This window comes from Scophthalmus maximus, chromosome 1, assembly GCF_022379125.1.
Source record: "Scophthalmus maximus strain ysfricsl-2021 chromosome 1, ASM2237912v1, whole genome shotgun sequence".
Classification (NCBI taxonomy): Eukaryota; Metazoa; Chordata; class Actinopteri; order Pleuronectiformes; family Scophthalmidae; genus Scophthalmus; species Scophthalmus maximus.
The window spans coordinates 2,635,948-2,655,581 of NC_061515.1; the positions used below are offsets into that span (position 1 = coordinate 2,635,948).

At 43.4% G+C, this 19,634-nt stretch overlaps 1 protein-coding gene and 1 long non-coding RNA gene across 10 annotated transcripts in view; one reads left to right on the forward strand and one right to left on the reverse strand.

Moving 5' to 3' along the window:
* Positions 1-19,634, reverse strand: part of oxr1a (oxidation resistance 1a) — a 117,349-nt gene that overhangs the window by 11,938 nt on the left and 85,777 nt on the right. For 7 of the 9 annotated variants that reach the window (XM_047334075.1, XM_035646380.2, XM_047334170.1 and 4 more), the window contains 5 exons: positions 17,303-17,416; positions 8,134-8,286; positions 6,523-6,707; positions 3,881-4,542; positions 1,097-1,262 (listed from right to left, as the gene is read on the reverse strand). In XM_047334075.1, the coding sequence (XP_047190031.1) occupies positions 1,097-1,262; positions 3,881-4,542; positions 6,523-6,707; positions 8,134-8,286; positions 17,303-17,416 (1,280 nt within the window). The remainder of the gene's footprint in view (positions 1-1,096; positions 1,263-3,880; positions 4,543-6,522; positions 6,708-8,133; positions 8,287-17,302; positions 17,417-19,634) is intronic. The other 2 variants (XM_047334115.1, XM_047334092.1) reach the window with 2 other exon arrangements.
* On the forward strand, positions 12,654-19,115 carry LOC118317849. Its single transcript, XR_004795552.1, has 3 exons — positions 12,654-12,873; positions 13,039-13,148; positions 18,966-19,115. It is a non-coding gene; the product is annotated as an uncharacterized LOC118317849 (long non-coding RNA).

Below are 19,634 nucleotides of genomic sequence, written 5' to 3' on the forward strand. Positions count from 1 at the left end.
ATCTGCCGTGTCCCTGGGCTGACATCGCCGAGAGCAGCGGCGCATCACAGCATCACAAACTTGTTATTACCAGGTGGGGGAAATGCTGTTGCCAGGCAACGTGTGGATGAAAACAACAACGCTCTAATAGGCTTCAGACTGGCTGAAGTTCATCGTGAGCAATGAAGTGAAAGGGGGGGGATTTCAGTTTCATTAGTGCACTCAGGCACTCAACACATTGCATTACCAAAGAGGCATTTATGGCACCGTGACTAAATGGGAAAGGACACGCCTGTTTGTCAGATTCAAATGTGATTAGCAGCCAGAGGGATCAGCATGTGTGTTGCTGCTGCTGCAAAACTCATAGACACATGGACAGAAAACAGGAGAAGTGCAGGTCTGGTCAAATAATGGATCAGATTCCCCAAATGAGAGTATTTCCATTTCTGTCCCTTTGTCTTGAAATGTCGACTCTCAGCTGAAACCAGTGACTCTGCTATTTTAATTCAAACAGTAGATCTGTTTTTTTTAGAGTCTCTTCAAATTAAGCTATCAGTGCTATATTAATGAAAAAATAATTCACATAAATAAACGCGTTGCTCATCTCGGCGTGGCAGCACATATTTTCTTGTAAACGTGTCTGCATCCAGTGTGAAGCACTCTAATATAATTAGTTGCTGACTTGACAACTGTACATCCACACTGCGCTACGCCGCATCGTGTTAAAACACACAGGCGAGGCTATTTTCAGCTGGTGGGAAACATCACACATTTTCGGTGCTTTAGAAAAAAAGACAAGCTTAGGAGAGACTGCACATGGGCATAGGTGTGACCCAGCACAGGATTAGAGTGTGTGTGTGTGTGTGTGTGTGTGTGTGTGTGTGTGCGTGCATCTGCTGGCACTTCGCTGGCAAAGGCAGCACAGGGGGATGGGCAGAGGCCGCAGTGGGAGTCTGACCTGACAAAGAATGCGTATTTGATTGGTGTCAATTATCCCGTTCAAATAGCCTTCCTTATTATCAGGCACAGCACAGCGTTTTGCACAGAAGTGATTCACTTGTGTTCAAAAGCCTTGTGTGTTGGGTCAGCGAGGAGGCGGAGCGACTGCGGCACTTACCTTTCCTGCGGCACAGCAAACCAGTACTCATGCTTTTTGCCCTGCTGGGCGTACTGCTGCATGGAGGCGCTGGCGTTGGAAATAAACGTCTTCTTCATGGGCTTCCCCACTCGCAGACACAGGAACTTGTGAGAGCGGTGCTTCCGTGTCTCCGTGGACCCTGTAGCTGGGCAAAGGGAATAATCACATTGTCACAGAGGTAAAAAAAAAATATATATATGTATATATCAGCAATGACATCGCTTAACGGCTATGACGGCAAGACAAAACAGTTTTGAAAGAATAGTTTGACATTTTGGGAAATAAACGTATTCGCTTTCCAACTGAGAGCAGAGTGAGAAAACCGATACCGCGTTTATGTCTGTACAAATATCTGTCATCTAAAAGAAGAACACATCTTCTTGATCAACTGTGTATTGTCTGCACAATAATTCATACACGCAACCTAATTTTCCATTCTCTTCAGTTGACATTGGTCATTTTGTGGCAGGTTAATATAATAAATGGAGTAGCGTAATAACCGGCAGCGGCACAAAGACTTCTGCCCGTCGTACATTATCAGTCAGTCGCCAACTATGATGTCACAGACTCTGGAGGCTGGATGACATCACCGCGTCAGTGGCAACATACTCAACTGTCGCCCCCGCGGTCATGGCAACATGCATCTGGTCAGACGACACAGCTCGGAGGGACAAATCAATTTTTTTTTAATGTGCGTCAATTCCGTATTAATGCGGCATGTTTTTTTTAAAGTTGCTGCTGTTACTTGTGTGGGCTGCGCTAATGCGCGCGGAATAAAAGGGCAGCGCCTGCTGAGATGACTTTGAATTAGAGCTGCTTTTTGCAGTCTAGCTCTCTGTGTGACAATAATTGCCGGGGAGAAAATGGAAAATTACTCTCCCACCGTCTTCATCCGTTTATTGTTTGGGGGGGGAGAGAGATGCCTCTTTTGGAATCACAACTACGTGTCCAACTGTGAGTGAGTTATATTGACACACGAGTGAGTCAGTGAGTGTGACAGACTGTCGGATAAAAAGGCAATAAAAGTGCCAGTCAGATATTTTTTAGTAAGGATGTTTTAGGCCATTACTGTGATGACTAATTGCATATATTTTTTATTATTTATTTCGTTATTTCTTAAGAGTTAGAACAGTGTGTCACATCCAGGCAGCGTCTGGTTTAAGATGAGTAATCCATCACTGCTACTGTAATAGAGTTATGTTATCACTGTGTGGTAATTGAGTTTGGAACAGAGACTGGTTTAAAAAACTCCATGCTGGTGGACACTTTTTTTTTGTATTGAACAGGCCGCTGCTGTGCAGCCGGCGTTCGAGACAATAGTGTAAAATAAAGAGCGCTGTGATGGATGAGCTGCCACTTCAATTTGATGTTTATACCAAGAGCTGATTTTCAGACCACGAAAAAATGAATGAAAACCAAGTGGCTGCCAGGGGGATAATCAAAGAGCTAGTACTATCCATAGCGGTTCCCAATTAAAAGACTGGATCAGATAAACGGAAACATGCAAATACAGATATAACATCACCTCTGTAGTGAAGATAGATGATGCAGGTTTTAAAATAAATGTTCAGCAGGTAGATCTTTGTGTAGAATCACTGGTTGATGTAATGACTTTTTTCAACATACTGAAAACATTTCTTTTGAATGTATGAATCAGTAAAAAAAACAGTGCTAATGAATATACTACATCGTGCACGCATATGCCCCAGAGAAAAATGGGGATATAGGCGGGGAGACCATGTGAGGTTCTTTTGAAAACACACGTCGCGCTCAGTCTTAGAATCGGTTACCTGACAGGAAGAATGAAGGCTGGTTTGAGGGGAGTATTATCTGAATAAATCTTGGTCAAAAGATGTGAACGTTGATATAGATATGGAGTTCAAGACGCATTTTTAATAAGAAGAAAATCAAAGACAATATATTGATTAAACTGCTGGAAAAAATTTGGGAAGTAAAAGAAAAATCGGGGGTCAAACGCATTTCTGTGCCTTCTTCAATTTGGTGCAATATGTATTTCAAACTTTGCACATACATTTGATTTAATATGCTTTTTGAAAGTGTATATATATATAAATAACAATATTATTTATTTATTATATACATTAACCATGTCAGATATCTAATGTAGGATGGACCAAATGCTTGGCATGACCAGAAATGTAAAATAAACCATCTCACTAACTACTACCTGTAGTTGACAGGTTAAAACATCTATTAACCTTTTCATCTGGAACATATGAATGGAGACTGAGAAAGTTCAGGCTCTGTGCAATTTAGTATTTGTCTGGAGTCCACACGAAAATCAAAGCCAGAGAGTGTGAGCATGTGAATTAAATACCACTTCTCTGACAAGCTCTTTCAGAAGATGTTCTGATGTCGGGTTTAGTCGTCAATGTGTTTCCCCTTTGGCTCTCGAGGTGTGTTTGTGGCATTTTGGTGTTTGATAGGCTTTAGCTTATCGCCCGGAGGAGTGGCCCAGACCACCAGAGCCACAGATCAAAGAGCCGCATAAAGCCCCCACAAAGCTCCAGCAGGCTGATAACACCAGAGAGGCTGCCATCTCCCTTCGCCTTTATATTCCAATTACTAGCAGCGAGGCAGAGAGGAAACGGAAAGGTTATCACAAAACTACACGAGAGAAGTGGATCCTGACGCATCTTTCTGATACTTTTCTGAAGAACATGGATGTAGAGTTGCAGTGTCATCACCTGAAATGTCCTGTAGAAATGGGCTCTCTAACTCGTATTGAGAAAGTGTAGTTACCCTCAGCGGAGTTCAGCGCGTCGTCCTTTTGCGCCTCCTCCACTTTCTCCTCCTTGCCTTGTTGCATAGTGTCCGTTTTGGGGACTTCTCTCCCCTCGTTGGCATCCCCTGGTGGACTGGCTGAGTGAGAGGTGGCCTCTGTGGCACCACCAGTGGTGGCTGAGCTTTGGGACCCTGGGCGAGAGGAGCTTCTGCTGGGACCCTGGGCCTGGCTGGTGGTGCTGCTGGTAGTGGGTGTGCTTGGTGGCTTCTCTACACTGTGCTGTTTGGACCCCATGGGGGACTGGCTATCATTATCTGTGGCAGTGTCTCGTGGATTGTCCTCTGCTTTTACCAGGGGAGGCTCCTCCGGCTGGCTGACTGAGCCGCGGGCAGCGCCTGCGGCCTGGCTACCGCTGCCAGTGGCCTCCGCCTGTGCGACGGTTTGCACAGACTCCGTGGAGGCGCCAGAGGACTTGTCCAGGCGGAGGTCCTCATTAGACGCCTGCTCCTCCTCCCGGATGGGGGACAGCTCGGACTCGGTGAAGACGTCTTCGGAGATGGAGCCCTCAGTGCTGCGTGGGGCTGTGCTGCCGCTGTCATTGGCCCCTGGCTCCCTGAGGCGATGCTCCGGGTCCTTCTGCTGAGAGGGATGTCTCTCAGCTGGCAGAGGCTCCAGGTCACTGGAGGAACAGGAATGAGAGGCAATAAGACACATGCAGCTCCAGTAATCACTACTTTTCAGTTTTTTTGCCCTTGTTCGGAAAAATACAACATTATGTGTGCAAAGAATGCTTATACAACAAAGTAATGACAGTATGCGCTTCACATCTTAAGCAGGAAAATGCTCAATTTAGTATTAGACCAAACTATGAATATCCATATGGTGTTTGAATTCTGAATATTATCATATTTGGAATGGGGGAGATATCTAACATCTGTGTAAAAAAACCCCTGATCAGCTTGAGCTTGAGGGAGTTTGAAATATGTGTGTTCATCACGCACAAGGGGTTTAATGAAACACACTAGTTGAATAAATGGAAATTAAGGTTCCAGTGTTTTTGGAACTGGAGGCTATTTTTGACGGAAAAACCAAGAAAATGTATTACAATAAAAAAAAATTATTATTACAAATGAATTTTTTCAGGCACATGAAATCATCTAAATAATACAAAAACACACAACAAGATTAAACCTGATAATTCGGCAAAGCAAACGAGACCACTGTGGTGGACGTACATTACATAAGACTACACACGTTGCATTTTAAACAAAACTTGACTCAATAATTCATCGACAGAAAAGGGCTGCAACCTACAAATGACTCTCATAAAGAAAGTACATTGGCTGCTTTGATCTTCAGACCACAGAATCATGTCATAACTGTTTTTTCGCCCTCTATGGATATGAGCAGGTCTCGTGGTTTTTGGTTGAACTTCACTGTAAGACCTTTTGTTTCCAAAAATTTGCATTTATGTTTCCATTTTTTACGTGAAATGAATTGTTTATTTTGCGAATTCAAGTTCTCTATATTTGGTTGTATTTGTGTTTTCTTTTCATTTATAATTATTTATGATGACATTTATGGTTAAACTAAAATACCAAGCCTCAACAATTACATTTCTTCATCATAAAGGTTTGATAACATCTTAGGAATCATTGACAGATTAAAATATATACATCGGCCAATGTATCGCTATTGGAAATTGTACCACCTAATATCGGACACCCCTGAAAAATACATAAATACTCTGGCATGACTTGCATTACATGCCGTTTTAGATTCTTATTAGATTCTTAACAAATTAAGAATTTCTTCCTTCTCGAAAAACTCTAATGAGGTTGCATGTAAACAAAACAAAACTATCATAATTTGAACCACGACGCCGCACAGAATCAAATCCTGCAGGCACTCGTTGTTGTGCTGTGTGTTCAGAGAGAGAGAGAGAGAGAGAGAGAGAGAGATGGGAGACAGAAACAATGGATCGCAGCTGAGAAAGCATCTGGGCCCTGGCACAAAAAAGCACAAGGCATTTGCCAGCACAATAACGGCTCCACGCACGGGGCACCGCTCCAACCAGCTGAACGCAGCTCGGCCCCAGGACCTGCTACCGGCAGAAGACACGGAAAACAATGACTCCACGGGGTTTCTAATGATGCACCATATTTTGTTTTGGCGTTAATTTGAATTCAACAGCATTAAAAAAAAAAAAAAAAATTAAATAAAAACAACTCCGTGGGAGGAATCGTCTGAAGTGGCTGCTTCCTGCTGCACAAAGAGGTGAGCACGGAGAACGTAGGAGGGTGACGGCATCCTTCATTAACCCTGGTGTAATTGCCGTTTGCCTTTTTTTGGGGGATTTTGGTATGAAACTCTCGGTCGGTTGCTGATGCAATCTGATCAGGGGTGCAGCAAAGACGTACATCGATTACTGCAGGTTGCTGCGTTTCTGCGAGGGCAAGGGTGGGAGGAAGACACATGCAATTAAACTGTGGAAGAAGATATAATGTTTAACGATAAGAGTAAGAATTTATGAAGGAGTAAACGAGGGTCAGTGTCAGCTTTTATAGCGGCATGTTTTATACTTAAAATAATTACATGTGTAGTCCATTCGGGAGTCTTCTTCTTCTACCACAACAGTACTAGCTATGCTCTCTCTTACTCTGGGACGGCCTCTCTGATCTTGGGGTCGGTGATCTCCTTGTAGATGGCAGCAGACTGCACTTCCTCCAGAGGACACATGATGCCGTACTCCTCACACCCGTGGGCCTGCACCAGGGGGTCCATCCGGTGGGGGTCGAACATGATGTTGTTGGGCGTCACCAGCAACACCCCGCTCACCGCACCCTGACGACGATGACGACAACACAAGAAACGGAAAGGAATGGGGTCGGGGACAAAGAGAAACATCGGCGCTTTACATGAATAAATGAAATAACAGCTTATCATCCCCTTATCTACCACACGGGTTAATCAAAAGCACCTCGGTCACATAAAGGGCTGGAGGCCAAATCCATTTGCGACCACAAATGTCCTTGATCAAGTAGAAGTTATTGACCGGCAGCGCTGACCACTTCAGTGTTTTCATTTGGTAATAGGGAGTGAAGCAGCAGCTGTTCAATAGCATAGATCTCTGTGTGTGTGTTTGTGTCTTTCTAAGGTTGTGTGGACATATTTCGGTTCATAGGCAGATTTGTGAGGACATTTTTGGCTGGTGCTCACAACTTCAAAAGGCCTGTTGGAGGGTCAGGACTTGGTTTAGGTTATAATAAGTGTAATGGGCTGGGGCTAGGTATTTATTTGTGATGGTTAATGTTTGGTCTGGGCGATGAAACGATAAAGATAATAATTGCAAAGTCAAATCAAATCTCATCATTTATATCGTGATATATCGATATTGAACAATATGAAAAAAAAATACTGTGATATTATTTATTTCCAAAAATTGCCCTGGCCTAGTTAAGGTTAGGGTAAAGGGCTATTGAATGCGTTACGTCATCGTGTGTGTGTGTGTGTGTGTGTGTGTGTGTTTCAATGTAGGACGCCCTGGTAACTGGCTGCCTTCTTGCCTGATCTGAATCGTTTCTCACCAACAACCATGGCGCACACAAAATGTGGCCAGTGAGTGTGTTTTTATTTTTTCCTGTATTTTTTGTCATTATTGACGAAAGTTGTGGTAAAAGAAAGTAGTAAAAGAAAGAGTGCATTTCCTAAAACCTCATCTGATTTTGTCATCAGATTGGACTTTTACAAAAAAAGTTACATAATAAGATTCAATAGTCAGAATTTAGATAACTCAGTTTACGACACCTTGAGGAGCTGTAGATTGCCCGACATTAGGAACAACGTCTGAACAATATTAGCTATGGCTGCTTAGCCTAGTTCCGCAAAAGTGTTTCACTAAAGAAGGAAATAAAGTCAATCACCGGATACGACATACAAATGCATTTGCTGGATGATGCCGTTTGATGTTTCTGTATTACTGAGGAAAGAATTGTGGTCAGTTCAGAACACTTTGTCTACGCTGAAAACTGAACAGCTCCACTGAGGTTTACTGTGAAGCTTTGATCTCTAAGGATTCTGGAAATACATTCCGGGCAACACGCCTCTCACGACTCGATACACAAACGTTTCGACGGTAGCTCCGTAGTTGGCGGCTAATGATTTTGACTGCAGCCGTTGGTTCCGTTGCGCTGGTCAGTCTGTAAAATGGAACAGAGGCTACGTCTCGGGGGGGGGGGGGGGGGGGGGGGGGGGGGGTTCTGTATCTCACCTTCCCATCAGTGATGTACTTGCAGTTGATCTTGAGGAACTTCTCTGTGAGGGCCTCTTCCTCCTCGGAGGTGGATGACACCACCCTGGACTGGCGCAGGGACGAGAACACTGGAGGGTGAGCGCCTTCCGGTCTGGGCGCGCCATCAGAGTCCTGGAGGTAGAGTGGCGGGTGGGAAACAAGACAACTTTTTTTAGCGTGCATTTACACTGGCAACAAAACCGTACATTATATGGCTAAGAGTTGGGTGGAATTAATCATAAACTGACTAGACTTTACTCTGGTGCCTGCAAATGAATACATCCACACGGCTGCATGATGTCTAGCTCCGTGAATAGCCTTCAACCAAACAGACTAAATAATAAGCACTGTCGCACTGTGCAACTAATTTGCGTCTCATTTCATCAAACTAATGTGCGCGAGTAAATGTTTTATCTATATACGGACAGATATTTCCTGGCACAGCGGGACAATCGGGTTAAAAGGAGCCCGGTGATGAGCCAAATGAATACGCTTCCTTTGTGTGCCTGAGCGTCACCGTGGTAATTAGGTGAAAAAAAATTCACGGGAGAACGAAGCTTTAATTATTGTTTTAGTTTTTTGCCACAACCTGATGCCTATTGTCAGTGTGATTTTATTCAAGACTGACCGTGTCCTAGAGTCAAGGGAGGATTTGAATTGAAAACGCTTGAATGGACGGGTCGGGACGGGGCATGGTTGTCAAGAAACACAGGCAAAAATTGAGTGAAATGAGTAAAACCGTTTTAAGCCTCAAATTTTAGAAGCCCGGTTCTTGTCAATAATCAAATGTACAATAGCTAGATTATATTGTAATGTGTTGATAATGTCAATAAATAGCCCCAAATAATGTATAGTCATGAACAGATTATGAGACAACGGGCCCCTGGACACAGACACACATTTTGCATCTATACACAGTAGAGCCTTTCAGTATTCAACCCTTGATACTGACCAGCCAACTACCTATGACCCTCTGATCAGATGATTATGACTTTGATGATAACAATGTTGTTAAGAAGTGTTTATAGACATTCGTATAAGATGCAGATTGAAAAAAATACTAACATTTCCCTCCTGTTTTTCCTACAATCTGCTAGACGCCATACAGTCAAGAAGGAATTTTAATATATATTGACACATGCACTATGAAGCAATTCTTCACTGTGGTAAATACTGTGGTTACTGCAATCTGCCACAGATGGTGTGTGTGTGTGTGTGTGTGTGTGTGTGTGTGTGTGTGTGTGCTGGGCTGGAAACACGAGGTGTGGTGGGTTTCGGTGCGTCTTTCCAGCCGCCTGTTGCCATGCGATGTCTGAGCCACGGAGCGAGAGAGAGAGAGAGAGAGAGAGAGAGACTGACTCAAGTCTGTCTGAATAACTGTCCAACTGCCTCACTGGGGGGGACATTTCGTAAGACAGGCGGGAGAAGATGCGAAGAAGTGAGCGGAACGGTGCAACAGGGATGAGCGACAAGAAGGGAGTAGAAGCAAATCAAAAACACTGGTGGAGAAATTTAAAAAAAACAAGGAGATAAAGAGAGCTCACGGCGACTGATGTGAGGACAGAGAACAAAAGGGAAAAGGAGGACAGAGAGGAGTGTGTGGGAGTTAGCATTGAGGGAGGATTTGGAGCGGGAGGGGAGGGGCATCGAGAAGCCGATGGATGGAGTGGGAGCGGCGAAGAGCTACAGTAGCGGTGACGAGCTCCAGAGAAGAGCACCCGAGCCCATAACGACTGTCTGCCGTCCTCCGGACACCCGCCCCCGACACTTCCCCCCTCTCCGTCTCCCAGCACAGTCGACAAACAGCCTCCAGCTCCTGACCCACACCGACACAAGCAGCCCAGACACTGGCCGTCAGGGGAAGGCTGAGGGGGCCGGCCAATCTGTTACAGCCAAAACAAGCCTCTGTGAGAGAGAGGAGGAGGAAGGGACCTAAAAATGTTAAACTACGATAAGGGAGAGAGAGGGGGGGGGGGGGAGCAGAAAATAAAGTTTCAAGAGCGACAAAAATAAAAGAGCATATTTTCTGATGTGCGAGAGCATCTGCCGCTGATGAATTTGAGATCAGAGGCCCAGCTGTTGAAGACGAGGAGTGTGTGTAGGAATTTAACCAGGTCGTCATCCACTTCAACTGAACACTCCTCACCTACACTACTGCACTTCATCTCGCTACTTCCCCGGCGAGCCACTTCCCGGTGACTCATTCAAGCTGGCCCTCCTGCTCCAAGGTTGAATATGAAAAGAGCAGCCGCCTCTTTTCGCCCACAAAATAAAAGTTAACAATAGGTGTTGTTGTGTTCTCGATTATGAAGCGGTTTTAAAAGCCCAAACGGAATAGAAATGCACCATTAACATCGCAATCAGAGTACACATCCTCGAACCGATTCCATTAGGCTGAAGAGGGGTCGCTGAAACCTGTTCATGAACTGAGCAACACAAAAAACAAACGGATCAATATTGGACGCCCAGACAGAAGGAACGTGGAAACAACGGCCGCATTAAAGGTGACTTTAAAATCACTTTTTCAGTGTTTTGTACATAGATTTGTTTATCTGTGAGAAAAAGACCACCTTGTCGTTTTTTTGTGGGCCGGCTGAACCCTGAGATTCAGATTTATCTCCCAGTGTGATGTCACAGTTGGACTCTTTCGGGTGTAACCCCGCCTGCAATCTGATTCTCCACTTTTCTGCTGAAAGGGGCGTGACAGATAAAAGTATGAACCTGAATATGAGCATAATATGTCTCCTTAACATCACGTCCAACGTGAACAGTTGACCCATCTGAATGCTTTCAGTCAGAATGATAAAAAATGTATCGCGGCTAATGACAGGAACACACCTGGGCTGAAATAAACAGCTCCAGATGTCAAAACACGTCCACCCTCTTAGAGATGCACAGGGAACACTGTCTCACATTCCCTGTCATTAAGTATGTCACATTAGAGAAAAGGGGGTGTTATGTGTAATAACACCTATCACACGTCCCACACAGTTCACATGAGATAGGACTGTGAAGACACAACTCGCGGAGGATAATGATTTCTTTTGGGATGTCGCCGAACGTCTAGTTCGCTAAAAGCTAAAAACATTTCAAATGTATTTGTACTTTAATTTTTCTGTGCCGGGCCGTCGGCTGCTGAAATTAGAATTGCAAGATAAAGTTGGTCTGCTGAAATGGCTGCCAACGGTGGCGTACTGTCAAAAGATGATAATCTTATTCCTTTTGTCCTGCGTTTAATGTAAAATTCTTATTAAAAACTAGTTGGGGTGGTAAAACTTGTCTCTCGATAGTTTAAATCATAGCCCTTGTACTGTATCTGGGCTCATGGAGTTGGTGTGATGATCATTTCTAAACTCCAGTTTACAGTTAAAATATCCAACTTGGTTGTAAATAGTTGAAGGCGTTTCACCTCTCGTCCAAGAGACTCCTTCAGTTCTGACAGACTGGTGAGGAGACCCAGGTATTTGATTTTTGAAACCCTGTTCTCAATGATGAAGAAGGCAACAGAGTAAACACCTGGCTGTATTATTAGTAGGTAGGTTGTGTTTATGTTCTACTTCTCTCCCTAGTCCGACTGGCCATCAGAACGACCGGGGCAAATCCCAGAAGGCTGCATCAGACATTTTTCATGTGAATGTCTCTTTTCCCAGGCTGCTGCAATCTTTGCACTTCTAAAATCCTCCAATATCTGTCCAGTGTTTGTCTGTCAGCGTTTGGCGTCTCCACAGCATCCAATATTTTTTCCAGATGGGATAATAGTAAACTCGCCTGTGGCTTCATTATCCCCCCACCCCACCCACTATGTGAACCTCCAACTTCCCCCCAGATTTCCGCACTGCAAAACCGAACAGGTAAGGCGAGGTTAGGTGAGGTGACCGGAGCGAAAAAGTCCCATGATGAAGACAAACAGACTTTATATTTGACCTCGCCTGAGGTGATCCACGGCTCGGTGTCCTGAAGGGACCAGGTCCCATTCGGAGGAGTCTTGGAAACAGGATCTTTTCAGTGTGTGTGTGTGTGTGTGTGACATCAAAGAGAGAGAAAGAGCAGAGTGCAGCGTGGTGAAATGACGACTGCACTGAAATCCAAAAGATGAAAGAGCTGCTGTGCTGGACTGTGTGTTCTCTGCTGGGGGGGGTGAGGGATGAGAGAGAGGTGCAGGGAGGACAGCATCACAGTAATGTGTCGTGGTAAAGCTAACACGAGTGCCGGGGACAGGAGACGGGTGTAACGGTGTGAGATGACAGCTGCGGTGGGGCTATACACAAATCAATATCCTTTTAGTTCCCAACCAATATTTCTCTACTCAGAAACACTGTTAAAAGCAGACAAGGAAAAATGTCCAGTGCAACATGGCTGTGTCCAGGGCTGTAGTAAGGACAAAGCGATATGTTGTACGTGTGAAGGATAATATAGATATGGGCCTAAACCATCCGATATTTCTTGAGAAATTCTGGCAAATTTCAATTTTAAATGTGCTTCTTAGGATTAACAAGGGTTTCAGAGAGGACGTCTTCAGGTGCCACCCGGCTGTGACCTTGACAGTGACACACGGTGCAATCGAAAAAATCAATCCACAGCTCCACCATGTGGGCATGGTCGCGTTCTGCAAGAGGGAGCACACAATGGTTGTGATTCATCAGACCGCTGAGGCCACACAACTCCTCAGAGTACAGTCTGTGACGTTTGTTCGCGTCCCAGACCCACGGCGACACACCGGTGAGCCGACCATGAGATTCCAGACAGAATGTAATGAAGGTTTTTTTAAGGTGCGGGGTGTTATTAGATGAAACCATGTTCATCTGTGTGAGATCATCATCATAAATGTGACCACGTGGCACCAGATATAAAGTTAATTCACACTGAATCCACTACTCATTTTAGATCACACCTCAGTGGATGGGAGGGAAGAAGGAAAGAAGGATGGAGAAAGAGGTGCCAAAAAAAGGAAGAGAGACATAGAAGGTCACAGTAGTTGTAGCTGTGCCACCACGGTGAGTAAGCGAGTGTGTGTGCATGTGTGTGTGTGTGTGTGTGTGTGTGTGTGTGAGACCACGAGAAAGGTCTGCATAGGACAAAGAGGACGCGTCTGCCCACACAGATGACCAGAGAGCAAGTAGGCCAGTGAGCCGGTGGCTGCCAAATAAGCCAACGACAGCAAGAATGCCAGCCGGAAAGTCAGCTAGCTATCCATGCATACACACAAACACACATGCGCGCACGCGCACGCACAGTCAGACAGCCAGCCAATGATCCACGCCTGCAAGATGTGTTACTTTTTGCTGCCAATACCAGCAGGCCAGCAGGCAGAGCGGGTGCATGAAAACACTCCGGAGCTGCCTTATCTGCCCTTTTAGCTCCATCACAGAAACAGTGAGACAAAAATAAAAAAACACAACAACAACAACTTTTACCTCCTGAGGCGTGGGCCTTAAAGCACATGATGGATTCATGTTTTTAACAGGTGATTCTCTATACGCTTTGTTTTTGATTTGACACTTCTTTTCAAATGAGCCCTTCCCTGCTGCTTGCTGAAAATGGACATTTAAGGCTAATGATGAAGTAGGAGACACACGCACAATCTATCAATGCTTAATCCAGCTTAACGCGTTACAGACCAGTGTACAAACGACCTATTCCAATGGTGTCAACTAGACACTAAGTCCCTGGAGGTGTCTGCGCAATGTGATGAATGTTGTTCACGTGGTCACTTTTGAAAGAGGAAATAACACATTCTTCCTCTTTCCAATGCCAAACTCATTAAACCCAGAGGTTGTGCCACTACAGGCTCACTATGACCAGTGACAACATAAAGGTTTCTGCTCAATTAAAGGCCCAGTGGAGGATTTAGGGGGATTTATCTGCAGATGTTGAATATTCATAAATATCTTTTGATTTGTGTCACCTGAAACTAAGAATTATTTTTCTGTTACCTTAGAATGATGAGGCCTTTATATCTAAATCAAGAAAAATTATAATAATACAATGATTATGGCATTATCAAAATATTTGACATATTTGCTGAAGATCAATTTATCGATTAATAATAATAATCGACTACTTCCGTTTACCGTTAACCTCGATTATCCCGTGGACTTGTTCCGCCACCCTGCGGCTTGAAACAATCGGGTTTTGCTATCAAGAACAAACATTTTTAGATTTTCATCATGTTCTTTTTGCTTTTCTTTTTAGTGAAACTAAAGCCTTTACAAACAAATACATATGTTTTCAGCTTTGATGAAAATGAATAACGGTAATACTCAGTAGTGCAAAAAACATCTTATGCTTAATGGCTTTGATTATTTGTCAGGCTATTTAAACAGCTAATGGGCTTTTCAAACATCTGGTGCTCCAGGACATTGGACTCTTTAAAAAAAAAAAAATCAGAAACGAAAAAGAGAAGCTGTTTCTCTTTAGAGCACTCGTCTTGATCAGGGTTATAGTAGCTATTCGCTGCTCGAAACTGCTATTACTTTACACCCCCAGAGCCGTTTATGTGGATAATATCCTCCTAAAAGACGAGTGTGCCGCGCGCCAAAATTGGCCTGTAATTAAAAGATGCTGGGGATTCTGGAGGAGAGGAAAAAAGAACTAAATAAAGAGACGCAGAGTGAGTTATTAAGGTTCTTCCTGTGGTTTTTAAAACTCAAACGGCACCTGGATGCCGCCTCCTTCTATACGAATATCAAGGAACACAAACAAAAGAAGAGCGAGAAAGGAGTGACAGTAATGTGCAGAGTTGACAGACAGACACACGCACTTTCAAGCACAGACAGGCGAACACACGGACACACACACACACACACACACACACACACACACACACACACACACACACACACACACACACACTCGCCGCCTCCACAAACACATACAGAGTTGACACATCGGGTGAGGTAATGTTCCCTCCCTTCTGCCTTCCAAGCACACTTCCTCTGCCTGGAATAATTGCTGCCTGGCTGCCTGTTTGGGAGAGCAGGCAGCTCCCTTCATTAGTTGCTCTAAATATCAAGACACGGCAACACTTTTAAAGGCTTAATTTCTCCGCAGTCACAGCATCCCCCCCTCTCTGATCCTCCCTGTCGAGAGCCGCCGAATATGCCCCTGTTCTCACAGGCATGACCTAAATAGATAAGTGGTAAGTTGAACGGGCGCCTTTCTTCCGGCAACCGTGGAGAAATTAACGGACAGAGATTAGACGAAAGGGGGAAGAAATGAAAATAAATAACGCTTGTGGTGGGAGGGCTGTCGAAACGCGAGTGGAGGAGCAGCTGCCGCGAGAGTGATGGAAAGGGAGAGACAGCGGTATCCATTTTCTCACAAAGGCGGCCAAACAAGACATCCGTTTCCATGGAGACCAGCAAAAAAAAAAAAAGGTCATATTTCTTAAGGGACCACTGTGGTGCTTAATGATCAGCTCATTCAGGTGCTAGAGAGACGCAGCACCTGAGGGAGACGGCTCGTACTTCTTCTGCTCCTGGAGCTGTGAGGACAGGATGTGTGTGTGTGCACCAGACTGGAAGTCGGCTCGGACACAGAAAACGTGCAGCCAACCTCCAGCTCGTCTCCCTTTCTCATGCTACACTGGGGACGCCGGGAGGGACACATGGGGAACATTGCCATGTCATGTCAAAACCAAAAAAGATGACACCAGAATTAAAGGCATATCTCAGATTTCTACTTTAGTATTAACCCGAGATTATCACACACATGTTTTCGTGTGCCAAAATGTTTTCACTGGAGGTGGTCAGATAAACTACAATAATGTATCAAACTAAAAGTGCAGACTGCTGCTAATTAGGTAAGATTTTCTTTATCCAATATTCTATTTAACATATAACATCTAATGCACTTTCCTCTGTAAAACGTTCTCGCAATTTCACACGTCAGCAATATGAAGCAGCCATATTAATGGACAGAGCACAGAGAAGGTTAAGGTCATCTTCATCATACTGTAATGTAACGCAATGTAACGTAATGTAGCATTGCGTAATTTAATGTATAGTAGCATAATGTAAAATAGTGTAAGGTTACGTTAACTAGCATAACGTAACATTGCCTAAATTGGCTTATAGGAAACTTGGAAGTGTAAGATTTTCATCCTAGATATAATTTGTATGTACTATACACTATTCATTTTGCTGCAGTTTGAATTTATTGTTGAAAATATCTGTATTCTAGATAGATTAGTATTTAGACAGTATAATATCACAAGAGTTTCCAGTGTCTTCACTATCTACCCATTGAAGCCCACAAGGGAAAAGGCCCCTTGACCTTGTCACACACATTTTTTGTGGTTGTTGCGTGATTTTATCTCCTTCTCAGAATTTCACTGAAACTAAACCTAGATATTAGTCTCACAAGGACCACCTCCATTACGCAACACACAAACAAGATGGTCTTTGTTAAAAAAGTAACACACACGTCTTGTGCACACTACACACGTGCGTTACTTCTCGTCCTGACCTTGGGAAATACAAGGCAGGTTTTATTAGCACCTCTTACCATCTTCTGTGTCCTTGACGGCGTGACACATCACCCTGGATGTTTATTTTTAGGATGACAATGAAACGTAACAGCAATGGCCGGAGGATAAATTTGTGCTTGTGTACACGCGGTACACAGAGACACACACACTGTATTCCTGTTTGTGTGTGTCTGTGTGTGTGTGTCAGGATGCACTGCATGTGAGCCACTGTGCAATCAAGGTCTAACCGCTACAGTACATCTGCCTGCAGGGTCTTAATTAATGACCAGCAAGTGGCAGATTCGTGGGAAAATTGGTCTTTGGTGGATAAATCGATATTAGTCAACAGCTTCACTGACAAGTAAACTTCCAGATATGATAACATTTAGATAAAACTGTCATACGCAGCCATAGGTATTGGCATGACAGCAAAATTGTCTGATTGATGATGTTGAACCGACTGAGCCTACAAACTATTTCAATGTTCAGCATTCTCTCTGCACTCGTCTGACATTAGTTGAACGATGACATACCTTAGAAGGCTACGGAGGTTACTGCAAAAAAAAAAAAGAAAGAAAAAAAACACCCATCCACACCCATCCACATAACAAGCACAGAAACAATTAGGTGAATAATATACTTGAACATTTTCTGAGTCTGTGAGATTGTGTGTCAACATACCGTCACCTTCTCTAAATCAGCCTCTGAGGAGGTGGGAGACAGGGGGCTGATGGGACTGAGGGAGGGGGAGCTTCCGACACTGGAGACGTACTCAGGATCAGGAACATACAGAACCTGCAAACACAAGCCATGTCTGTATTTACACAGCCTTTGTGCAAACACACTGCTCACCACACATGAATCTCTCCCCCACACACACACACACACACACAAACACACACACACACACACACAAATAACATGACATCATGTTAACAGCCTCGTGCTTTTGACAAAGACAAACAGACAAGAGGGAAAGTGACAGTCGTGGCGATAAATCAGTGTTTGAATAAGCAGTGATGTGAGTTAGAACACATACTGTAAGTTCAGTCAAAGCAACATTACTTTTTTTCATGCTTACACTTCATTTATTTCAATTAAGGACTGAAAATAGTGATCATTTTCATTACAGATTCATCTGTTGATTATTTGCTCAATTAATCCTTTGATATTTCAAAATATCCGAAAAAAGAGGGAAAATGAATTGATTCGACCAACGGTGTTGGAGCCCAAAGCTATTTCCTGGAAAATCATTGACGACCAAGAAACTTAAAGGTTTGAATATCTGGGGCTTCTGGCATCATTGCATATATAATGACTTTAATGTGTTCAATTTTCTAGTCAACTGATCAATGAATTAACTAACTGGGTTTATTTCTATATTGATGGAATGTGTGCATCCGTGTGATTTGACTTCCATCTGCTGTGTAATGTTGTGTCAAAGTAGAGGGTTATTTACAAGGTGTTAAATGACTATTTTCCAGTAGGGGGGAAAAGAAAACTCTTTCTTTGCCGAGTGATTGATGAGAAGATTGATACAACTGTCATATCTGTTAGGTATGAAGCAGCCATGATACTGTTAGCTTATCTCCAAGTTCAGGTAAGATCGATACAATTCTAACTCGTTTCATAACAAAATTAACAGAAAAGCCTCCAAGTTCCCAGTTATTATATTGCTTATATTACTTGTTTATATTAGTTTGGAACTTTTACTTGTAAACAAAGTATTTTCACATTGTGGCATTGCCTCTTTTACTTAGTAAAAGTAAAATACTTATTCTGCTGCGCCTACTTCCCAAAACATCAAATTTATCTTTTAAAGGAGGGCTGCAACTTTTTAATTCCAATGCGAATCAAAACATAGAGGACTTTACAAATTCAAATCCAACCATTAGAATATGCATACTCTCCTTGACCTACATTAAAAATAATTGTATTTTTATATTTTTAACAATGCTTTTATTTCTTTGTCTTTTCTGGTTTCTATTTATTTACTGTATTAAATTATGAATTCATCATGTGTACTTTGCACATATGATATGAACAATACACTTCCTCTTTTATTCTTTTATTTTTAAAGGGAGGATGACCAAAGTAAGATTTTCATTGTGCGGTGTAACACTGTTTTTACTGTGCATATGACAATAAATTACTCTTGAACTCTTAAAAAGCAATGCCTTTACAGTAAGTATTCTGTAGCGACATGGACAATTGCCTCATTTGGACCTGGATAATATCGATTGGAGGTATTAAAGCTCAGAATTTTGTTCTGTCCTTTCTTAGATTGTAGATTTTTTGGGCTGTACAAGACCTCAGAATATTGAATATCTTTTTTTTTTTAAAGGAGCTGTATTTGTTTTGGCGTAACTTCTGCCTCCGTCGTGGAAGAGATGATGGTTCATCGAGGCCTCTCCTGCCGTACTGTCTGGACGCAGCTCAACTCAGCACTGTTTGCAGGAAGCGGAGATGAGTGATGCCAGTGGGGTTTGGCACACGTGGCTCTTCTCGATTTCCATTTGACGCCAGAAAATACAGTGACAAGATAGAATTTTGGATGTCTGTCACTCCCCCCGCCCCCCCAATTAAAAAAAAACAGATTTAGAATTTGGGTCTATCTCCGAAAAAGAAATGAGAGACATTGGCTGGCAGTGTGCTGGGCTAAAGATAGGTATCTTGTGTCATGGTGTTGGATATAAAGCATCTTTGGGAGAATTTAAGGATCACACATTATTTTTACCGTTTTAGAAACAAAATAGCTGTTTTGGAATTAATTGCATTGTAACGGGACAACGGCGAAGCTGTAATCAGCAGGCAATTAAGAGAGGGGAAACAGATTGTAGGGATGTGGTTAGTGAGTCAGCGAGTCTCAGAGAAAGGACACACACACATGCAGCATTTGATTTTTCCCTAGAAACCTTCTAGTTAGTGAGGTTGCGGTGGGTATGGGGTTGCTGGAGCAGAGTGAGGAGCGACTGGTGAGGCTGAATCTATGAGTGGAGGCGTGCACGGCGGC